Source organism: Microtus ochrogaster, linkage group LG2 (assembly GCF_000317375.1).
Source record: "Microtus ochrogaster isolate Prairie Vole_2 linkage group LG2, MicOch1.0, whole genome shotgun sequence".
Lineage (NCBI taxonomy): Eukaryota > Metazoa > Chordata > Mammalia > Rodentia > Cricetidae > Microtus > Microtus ochrogaster.
Window position 1 is genome coordinate 53,590,864 of NC_022028.1, and position 10,491 is coordinate 53,601,354.

The 10,491-nt window shown below is 52.6% G+C and overlaps 2 protein-coding genes across 2 annotated transcripts in view; one reads left to right on the forward strand and one right to left on the reverse strand.

The window, feature by feature from the left end:
- LOC101984208 (HLA class II histocompatibility antigen, DP beta 1 chain-like) overlaps positions 1-9,531 on the reverse strand; it is a 12,665-nt gene extending 3,134 nt beyond the window's left edge. Inside the window, exons 1-4 of the mRNA XM_026785399.1 lie at positions 9,527-9,531; positions 9,309-9,413; positions 7,430-7,521; positions 3,175-3,441 (exon numbers count right to left, since the gene is read on the reverse strand). Coding sequence (XP_026641200.1) covers positions 3,175-3,441; positions 7,430-7,521; positions 9,309-9,413; positions 9,527-9,531 — 469 coding nt within the window. The remainder of the gene's footprint in view (positions 1-3,174; positions 3,442-7,429; positions 7,522-9,308; positions 9,414-9,526) is intronic.
- An 882-nt stretch (positions 9,532-10,413) lies between these two features.
- Positions 10,414-10,491, forward strand: part of LOC101993262 (HLA class II histocompatibility antigen, DP alpha 1 chain) — a 4,864-nt gene continuing 4,786 nt past the window's right edge. The window contains exon 1 of the mRNA XM_005360421.1: positions 10,414-10,490. Coding sequence (XP_005360478.1) covers positions 10,414-10,490 — 77 coding nt within the window. The remainder of the gene's footprint in view (position 10,491) is intronic.

Sequence of the window (10,491 nt, forward strand, 5' to 3'; positions counted from 1 at the left end):
CACTGAGCCATCTCTCCAGCCCTTGAATAATTTCTTTCTTTCTTTCTTTTTTTAAAAACCAACAACTTTATTTCATGCGCATTGGTATAACGATGTCAGATTTTCTTGAACTGGAGCTACAGACAGCTGCGAGCTGTCATGTGGGTGCTGGGAATTGAACCTGGGTCCTCTGGAGGAGCAGTCAGTGCTCTTAACCACTGAGCCACCTCACCAGCTCCTTGAATAATTTCTTGAAGTTAATGTAAGGACAAAAGCATTCGTTGCCTTTCTATTTTAAATGTTTTCAAACATTTCAAAAATTGAATTATGTTTATAGGCGTGCTTGTGTGTGGGTTTGTGCACGAGGATGCAGTGCCTGAGGAGGCCAGAAATTACAGGTGCTTGTGGCATTGGCATGGGTGCTGGGAACCACACTTGGGCCTCCTGCTAGAGCAGAGCTCACTCTTAACCGTGGAGCCATCTTCCCAGCCTGCCCCTAATCTAACACACGAGACAAGTCTCATGGGACTCATAAAACAATCTATGTATTTTACAACCTTGGGTCGGTATAATCTCCAAGACCTCACTGTTCACAGCAACACCTCTGAAACAGCACGCTGAGCTCCGTGTGTGAGAATTCTCAACCACTCCCAACTTCCTCTTCTGTTTTGTGGGTGCTCAGGAAGTCAGGCACAGAGGGAGGTCTCTGCATGTCTCTCCCCTCGTCCACTCCCCCTGATGCTCAAACTCAGCCTCCATGCCTGCTGTCCACTCCCTGTGACCTCACAGCCCTCCAGAGAGCTGCTGCTTTTGGATGCCTGCCACCAAGTTGCTCCTCCCCTTAGAGGCTAGAAAACAGTAACCTGCCATGCAGAAAGACTGGTGCAGGGGGATTTCCACAGGCAGAGTCCTGGCCCCAAGGCCTTTCTGTTTCTAGTATCTGCACCTAGTATCTACATCAACACCCTGACAATGGGGGCACACTCCTCACAATAGGGCACGCTTCCGACAATGGGGCACGTTCCTGACAATGGGGCACGCTTCCGACAATGGGGGCATGCTCCTCACAGTGTCCGTTGTCCTCAGGCCAGGCTGCCCGCACTGCTAGAAACTCAAGGAGATGCCCTTTTAGAGCCACTTGGGTCACTTCCATAACTCCACAGTTCTTCATTCAATTCCATCCCTCCATTTGAATTCCTGGACTTCAAGCTTGCCTGTTTTGTGCCTGTAGTAACACAACTGGCCTCTAGGGGCCACTAGAGCTAAATCTACAGGCCTAAGGGACTTTCTACTTCAAAAAATATATTCACGAAGACAAGAGATTTCCCATGTCTTATGGCTGCATGCTGAATGGCCACTGAGCATCTATATGATTGTTTCTAGAATCTTCTCAGTTACCCACACTAGACACCTAGTCCAGACGGGTGCAGCGATGCACTCCTGTGAATCCAAGCATTCCCGAGGCAAAAAGGAGGAAAAACCCATAACTTAGGGACAGTCGGAGTTACAGAGATCCTTTCTCAAGGGGGAGTGGGGTGGAGATGGCTCAGCAGTTAAGAGCACCGACTACTGTCCCAGAGGACCCAGGTTCAATTCCCAGCACTCATATGGCAACTCACATCTGGAACTCTAGTTCCAAGGGATCTGATAGCCTCTTCTGGCCACCTCGGGCACCAACAGATACAGATACAGTGTGCACAGACAGACAGACAGACACGCCAGCAAAACACCTGCACACATAAAATTTTTTAAAAAGAAAAGAAATAAATTTCATAACTCTTGCTCATTTTGTTTTGTTTTTATTGATTATTTGGTTATTTAGTTTGAGTAATTTTAAGATTAAACTGCAAAGGTCTTTCCTCTCATAATTAACGCCGTCATTATTATTGCTAGGATGTTAATTCCTTATCCACTGCTCCAGCCTTTTCTCTTCCCAGCTCACTTAGCACTCTGAGAACACAGCTGCAGCCCTGACACTGCCTGCTTCTACAACGGTTCCGTGTGGGGCACACCCGGCTACAATCCTAGGACTTTCTTGAGTCTGGTGGGTGGTGAGTTCTAGTCCAGCCTGGGTTACACACTGAGCCGGTCTCAACAGCCGCACTCAGGGTCTGCCAGCACTTAGCACCGTCCCTCCTTGGACCTCAGCGCCGCCAAGTGTGGATCTGGGCGGTGCGGAGCGCCAAGTGTGGATCTGGGCGGTGCGGAGCAGAGCGAGTCGGGACACTCTGGGGTGATTCACTCAGGGCTCTCTGCATCCTGGCAACCGAGCACACTGAAGGAAAGGGTGCCAGCCTGCAGTTGAGGGCAACCCCACAGCTCAGGTCACTGTTCCGATTCTTTCCCAGTCTGTCCGGGTTCTCACTCATTCCTGGGAGTCAGGGCTTAGCCGATGACTGGGAGTCCCGATTTCTAAAGAGAGTATTAAAGGCGTGTCCCCACTGTGCCTGCGGAGGGCTCCCCACTTCTCCTCAGGTTTCCTCGGGATGCTTACCAGGCTCCTTCACTCCAAAAGTTGAGGGGCTCGGAGCCAGGGCTCTTTTCTCCCAGCCTTGCGGAGTCCCGCACAGCTCATCTTTCTCCCTGACTCTCTGACCGCTGTGTCTACCCCCCCCCCCACCGCAGTGTCTACCCCCTGTCAGCTCTCTCCGATTTCCCGATCCCTCAGCTTCTGCCGACTTCTGACTGTTGGCCCCCTGTTGTCTGTTATCCTGTATACCTGTGACACTTCTCTGCCCCCTGTTTGCTTCACTTCCTGTCTCCTCACAGGGACTACTGCCCCTTAGTCAGCACCAGTCCGCTGTCCCCAGGACTCAGCTTTATTCTCTTTACTGATTGGTCTTCCTAGATGACCTCACCCGGCAGACCCTCCTACATCTGTACTTGAGGCCTGAGTCCCCCTCCCCCCCTCCCCACCCCTACCGTGTCGGCTGCACAAGGCCTGTGCTGCTGGGAGGTGGCACTTGATGCCCATCTCCCCACAGTCCCCTGTGATTGTCCATGGCCTGGCTTCCTTCACCCTACAGCCTGCTGGTTACGGGCCGCAACAACGCTCTTGATATTGCCTATTCCCACCTCTGTTCATAATCTTGCTCTGGCCCCTTTTCCCCAAGGCTCCCCCTGCTTCCACCCGGTCGGTCCCCCGGGGCTGCTGCTGCAGCGCCCGCCTGGATTTGTTCTCCACCCGGACCTCACCTTGGCGCTTCACAGTGAAGGCCTGGTTCAGCTCGTAGTTGTGTCTGCACACCGTGTCCACCTCGGCCCTCCGTCGCTCCATGTAGTCCTTCTGGCTGTTCCAGGACTCGGCCCACGGCCGCCCCATGGCGGTGAGCGCGCGGAACTCGCCCACGGTGCTGTCGAAGCGCATGAACTCCTCGCGGTCAAAGATGCACCTCATGATGTAGCGCTGCGTCCCGTTGCTCTCCGCGTAGCACTCGTGCAGCGCGCGCAGCAGGTGGTTCTCTGCGGGCATCAGAAGCCGAGTCCTGGGGCGCTGGGACCCCGCCCTTTCCCTCTCTCTTTCTCTTCCTCTGTCCTCCTTCTCGCTTCTCTCTCCCACTTTCTCTCCTCCTCTTTCTGTCTTACTCTCTCTCTCCCTCTAAGTTTAGTGAGTGCTGCCAGTGCGTGCACGGCTGTAGGGCCATCCACTGGAGCATGGGACACTATCAATGACCACACATTCAAAAAGAAATGATCTGGGGCTTGGACGGAGGCTGGGTGGTTAAAAGCACTGCTGCCCCTGCAGAGGACCCTGCACCCATATGGTGGCTCACAGCCATCTGGACCGCCAGTTCCAGGAGATCAAAGCCTGCGTCTGGGGTCCAGTGGCACCAGGCACACTACTAGTGATGCACAAACATACATGCAGGTAAAAACTCTCTCCTGCGTGGGTACACACACACAGCCTTCCTCTTCCAGCAGCTCCCTAGGCGTTGGCTGCCTCATGGTGAGGTTCACAGGGCATAAAGGGACTCCCTGTTGAGGGGACACCAGTACCTGTGAGAAGGGTTGAGGCGCTGAGGTTACAGTTCTGTGAGCTGCTGGGTTGGGTGACACTTCACATGGGGCCACCAGGAGTCCCTAAGAAGTGAGGCTGCAGGGGAGGGTTTGGGGTCCTGGGAGAGGCACTGATTCTTCTATCTGTGGGGACTCCTGCCTGACCTGGCCACCTTGGACACAGTCAAATGTCACCTCCACCAGGAGCCTCCCCTTTCCCCTTCTCTTCCCCATAACAAGGTGCTTTCCTGTCTGTGCCAATGTCTTGACTACTCCTGCATGCTGGGAATGCAGAAATAAATCCATAAATATAAGATATAGCATAAAACGTCTTAGTCTAAAAGCTAAGGAGCTATTTATTTATTTCACCTTCTGTGACTGTACGTGGGAAGGCTTGGTCTTAAAAGGTGTGGACAGCATGTGTAGAAACACCATGAGGAAATTCACCTCTGTGCATGATAACTTAAGAAACCGATTAGGGCTTGAGAGATGGATCAGCAGTTAAGAACACTTGATGTCCTAGGTGGTGGTGGTGCTCGCCCTTAATCCCAGCACTGGGGAGGCAGAAGCAGACAGATCTTTGTGAGTTCAAGGCCAGCCTGGTCTACAGAGCGAGTTTCAGGACAGGCTCCAAACCACAGAGAAACCCTGTCTCGAAACCACCTCCCCCAAACAAACAAACAAACAAACAAACATACTTGACGCTCTCACAGAGGACTTGGGGTCAATTCCCAGCACCTCTCACTGAGCTGCTCACAACCACCTGCAACTCCAGTTCTAGGGAGTCCAATGCCCTCTTCTGACCTTTGTTGGTACCAGGCACACATATGGTGCACAACAGCATGCAGGCAAAACACCCACACACATAAGTAAATAAAAAATATGAAATCAGGGGCTGGAGAGATGGCTCAGAGGTTAAGAGCATTGCCTGCTCTTCCAAAGGTCCTGAGTTTAATTCCCAGCAACCACATGGTGGCTCACAACCATCTGTAATGAGGTCTGGTGCCCTCTTCTGGACTGCAGACATACACACAGACAGAATATTGTATACATAATAAATAAATAGATAAATATTAAAAAATATGAAATCAGTTTTTAAAAGATCTGGAATAGCAGCATAGTATGGCTCACGTAGAGTCCCAGAGCTAAGGATGCAGAGACGGGAAGATTGCCGTAAAATTTGGGGCAACCAGGTCTGGGGGGGAGGGGTGGATATTGAACCTTACTCACTGAAAATCACCTTACTCACTGAAAATCACCAGAGCAGAGCCCTATGGGTCCCCTGGTTCCTAGAGGCCGGGTAACTGTTATGAAAGGGGCATGGGAACCCTCCCTCTCTTCCTAGGAGCCGCCAGCAGTGTGGGTCCGGTCTGTCTGCCCTGTGCGAGCCTCTGTGGGTCTGTCTGTTCTTACTCAAACGGGGGAAGCGGAGATGGTGTGGTTGTTCACGTTCCACCCCCTGCAAATTACCATCTCAAAGCAATTCCGGCCTTCTTTCTGCGCCCAACAATGGGCTCCAACACAATCCGTCCAGATCAGAAGATTAAACAGACGATCGCGTTTGTACCACAAGAGGGAGCTCTAAACCGTTCATTACCGTGTTTTCTAAACAGTAGCCTGGGGCCAGGAGCATCTCAGCGAGGTAGGCTTGCCTTGAGTCCCATTCCCAGCACTGCAACTAATAAACACGTTAAACTAAACTAAATAAGGTATCACTTCATTTAAAAGCATATTGTGTGTTGGTTTGGTGGAGTATGCTTGCAATTCCAGCACTGGAGAAACTGAGGCAGGGGCATTGTGGAAAGCTGGAGACCAGCCTGGACTCTCAAAAAACTGTAACAACAGAAGACACCAGAAGTTAAGGCCAAGTCTGCTCCACCCCACAGCTTCTGAGCTGCGAGGTTAACACACTGGTGGACGGCCAGTGCATTTGACATGAGATGCTTGTTAATTAATTGACTTTTTCTATCCTTGTCAGGGGTGACAGAGATGAAGGAGGCTAAAGCCAAAGACAGGAGCCCAGAGCCCAGACAAATCAGCACTGTTTGCTGTAGCTACAGACACTGGGAAACACCATGAGGTCAAGAGCAAACAAACCCGGAGTGCAGGTGCAGGGAGAGACAACTATGGGATGGATGCTCTGGTGTTCCCCATCACCATAGCAATGCCAGAACAACTGGCTCATCCTGGTGGGCTCAGAAGGACCTGCCCAGCTGGGCCAGAGGACAGGGGAAGGGTGGGAAAATCTAAGGGTACCGTAAGAGCCAGACCCACACTCTGTTCAGAAGTCCTGACCTGCCTCCCAGGCAGGCCTCTCTCACTCAGCCCAGAGCCCGGGGCCATCGCTCCCCTTCCCCAGCCACCTGCTCATTGTCTGCCTGCCCCACCCTGCATGCAGGTCTTCTCATTTTAATTCATTAGTTTTTATTCCTCCTATATAACATGTTTACAAGCAAGGAACATAGCTTTCAAACTTTTCTTTGGCAGTACTTAACCTTTGTAAATGGAAGGTAGCCATGAAGCAGATAGAACCTAACCGTGCAGGGTCTCCCTCCCCAGCTGCTAAGCCCTTTCCTTTGGTGACATCACTCTCTGACTGCCAGGACCTTAAAGGCACAGCTTCCACAGCCGAGCGGGTCCCTAAGTGACCAGCAAGGACAGGTCCTCTCGCCTTCCTCAGCAAGTACACCTGATATCTCAGGAGAAACCCTGGGGCTCAAGGTCTGGACTCAGGGGTTCAATGCAGTTGTTCCAGAAAAACAGCCTAAACAAAGGCACTGCATTTTAGGTCCATCCCAGGATGTGGTAGCTTAGTGCTTACAGCTCTTCCTACAGTGCTCAGAGTAAATCTGGAGACGGAAGAGGCTTCCTGAGAAACTATCAGCCACAGCACCGCACGGGCCTGAGCGGAGGGGAGGGGGACGGAGGGGGGGCGGGTCTTCCGTGAGCAGGCTGGCCGGTCACCTACACTCCGTTCTCACGTGTCTGCACACCCTCATCTTGTTCTCCCACAGTTCTCAGCCCACTCCAAGACTAGTGAGGGTCTCAGGAAGTCAGCCTGCACAAGAACACTATTGGGGCAGAGCCTCAGCCCGCCTCGCCTTCTCTCAATTAGTGGTCTAAGTCAGTCGGGTGACTGAGTTCCTTCGAGGCTGTGTTGGGGGTGTGGGGAAACCCAGGAGGCAGAGACTTCTGACCTCTCCATAAACCTTGCCCTGTGAACGCAATCTAGAGCTCTGGGCCCGTTGTCCATAAGACATGTATGTCAACCCCCAACACCTCTGCCTGGTTCACTGTGTCTATGTGCCTGGGCGTGGGACACACTGACTGAACAGCAGTGGGGAGGTGAGCCTGCTTTTCTAGCTGGGAAGGAAGGCTGTAGGAGAAGCCCCACGTCTATGAGGGGACGGTCCTGAGCCAGACCCTCCGGAGTCGCCGCTGTGCTCCGTCTTACCTGGAGGAGCCCCACTCTGGATCCCTCTGCTCAGCAACACCGTCAAAACTGCTATCCAGGGGGCCACAGGGAGCCCCGGGACCATCGTGGAGCTGGAAGGGTGGGTGAGGGGAGGAAATAGTAGCAGGGGATGGAGGCCTCCCTAAGCCGGGCTGCCAGGTGAACAGTAGAGACGGTGGCTAAAGTTGTCTGCTATGACCCCAGAATCAGACAGAGTCTGAGGAAAGAACCAATCAGGCTTGAGCTTCCTATGAGTCACCAGTCACTGGGTAGATGGCGGCAGAGGCCTGACCACCTAGTGGGTGGTGCAGGTGGGATGGCGTCGGAGGAGAGAGGACACTGACGCTTGCTTTGATAACCTGGGGTGCGTCGTGAGATTTGGGGGGAATGTGTGCTCTGTTCTGAGTGCGGTGAGACGGGCTGCTGAGCCGTCGTCTCGGGGACTCTCCTTCCTCCAATCCCACCGCCTCGCACGCCCTCACCGGACAGGGGATGGAGCAAGCGCCATCTTAGGGTGTGAAAGGTGATGCATTGGCCTGACTTCTATAGCGTGTACTGTCAGCATCCTAGCATCAGACAGTCCGGGATCTGTCTGCTTTGCCACTGCCCAGGGGCATGTTCAGGAGAACCACCTACCCGCATCGTCTTTCTCTCAGAGGTCTGTTGGTCCTGGAGGGTACAGGAGTCCCAGGGCACCTCCCCAGGATTCCTTACAGGGGTCCCCAACCTAGGAGTAAGGCACACCCACAACTGTGTAAACATCTGATTTTAAGGAGTTTGATTGGGGACTTGGACGTCTGCAGATGTTATAAACCACCTGACAACGGCATTGTGAAGGTCACGTGACAGAAATAGAGCTCAAACTCCTTCAAGACAGTCAGCCCTGAGGGGATAGAACAGACTGGCAAACAACGCGAGAGACATAACTACCAAAGCCCAACCTCCTAAAAATACCTGATTATGTCGTGTTTATCATGAATATTTTCATCAACTTCCAAAGGGGATCATTCCCTACTTTATAACTTATAGCTGAATCCTGTGAGGCCACAAATTCTGGTAAAGAAAACATTATCCAACACTCAGGAGGCAGAGGCAGGAGGATCTCTGTGAGTTCAAGGCCAGCCTGGTCTATAGTGCGAGTTCCAGAACAGGCTCCAAAGCTACACAGAGAAACTCTATCTTGAAAAACAAACAAACAAGACTAGAGAGGTAGCTCAGAGGTTAAGAGCACTGGCTGCTCTTCCAGAGGTCCTGAGTTCAATTCCCAGCAACCAGATGGTGGTTCATAACCATCTGTAATGAGATCTGGTGTCCTCTTCTGGAGTGCAGGCAGAACACTGTATACATAATAAATAAATCTAAAAAAAAGAAAAAGAGGCCGGGCAATGGTGGCGCACGCCTTTAATCCCAGCACTCAGGAGGCAGAGGCAGGCGGATCTCTGTGAGTTCGAGACCAGCCTGGTCTACAGAGCTAGTTCCAGGACAGGCTCCAAAGCCACAGAGAAACCCTGTCTCGAAAAAACCAAAAAAAAAGAAAGACAAAAAAGAAAGAGGAGAAATATTATGTTGGCATCATTTCCTTATATAGATATTAAAATATAAAGAAAATGTTACCATATAGACCTCCATTAAGAGAAGAAAATAAAAAATTAGGTATGTGGAGTCTGTGAAACTAAACCTCAATTCTCTAGGGCCCCAGGCTCTTGACTGGAGTCTCCTTGCCACTTCTCTGCTAGACAGACAGACAGACACTGAACACCCAGGAGCTCAGAAAGGGGGAAGCTGGATAGAAAGGGGGAGGAGTTCCATGGAGCCAGGACCACAGGGCATCACCCAGTTGGGAACTGCCGACCCACTCCCATCGATTGGGAGCACTGACTGGATGTCCCGCACCGCTTCCTTGACGTTGGTCTCACACATGAGCTTCTTTGTCACCCAATCGAGGGCAGCCACATGGCCCCGACAACCTCCTAATGCCAGGTGTCTGTGGAGGTGAAACAGAGTTGACTCAGGGGGCGTCCTGACCTGATGGGGGAATCATTCGGTCAGCCCTGTCGCAGTCCCTCGACAGACGGAGGAAGCGATGCAGACCCGCACGGCATAACCGAGGCTGGCGCAGCTCCTGCAGCTGAGGAAACGCAGCCACACGAGGTCACGAGTCACACAGCAGGGGGATGGCTCAGTCAGGGAAGAGCTTACCACGAAAGCACACAACCTGAGCCTAGATCCCGGCCACACGTGTAACCCCAGTGCCAGGGAGGCCAAGGAAGACAGATCCTGCTGGACACAGTCCAGGCGGCCAACAAGCTCCAGGTTCAGTGAGGAACCCGCTCAGCAGTAAGGTGGAGGACTAAAGAGACGGCTGAGCGGTGAGCACCTGCCGCTCCTGTGGAGAACACTGGCTTCGGTTCCCAGCACCCACACAGCGGCTCACAGCAGTCAGTAACTCCAGTTCCAGGGGATCCGGCACCGTCTTCTGGCCTCTGTGGGCACCAGGCAGGCATGCGGTGCCCAGACATACACACGGGCCAAACACTCATACACATAAAATGAAATGAAAAATATTGAAAAACAGTGGAGGAAACATCAGAGATGATCTGGTGGCCAGGGTGACAGTGGTGTGGGGAACGTGGGAGACTTTCTATCTAGCAGCAGACTCCAGTACAAACACCCAGCACCAGGAGGGTGGGTGCCTCACCCTCTCAAGTCTCCACCCCGACAGCCCCCACCCCAACCCCTGTCAGCTTCAGAAAACTTCCTCCTCTTCAGCCCCCTTTACCCAGCAACAGCCGGGTCGGCTCTCCGGCTTCTCTGATTGGCTGACCCAGCCTCGCTGGTTTCCCCGGTCTTTTCATCTGTGTAGTCAGGCTACAGGAAGCCGCCAGTGTCAGGGTTTCACCTGTCCCCAATCTGTCTCAGTTCTCTTCACTGTCCTGTGATCACAGTCATCAGCGTAGATCCCCAACCCGTGCTCTGAGGGGAGAATGTTCCAGAGTAAAGCTGAGGTCCTGAGAGCCTCCTTCCTGGCTTTCCTACTGAGTCTCCCAGGATCTGCGGCCATC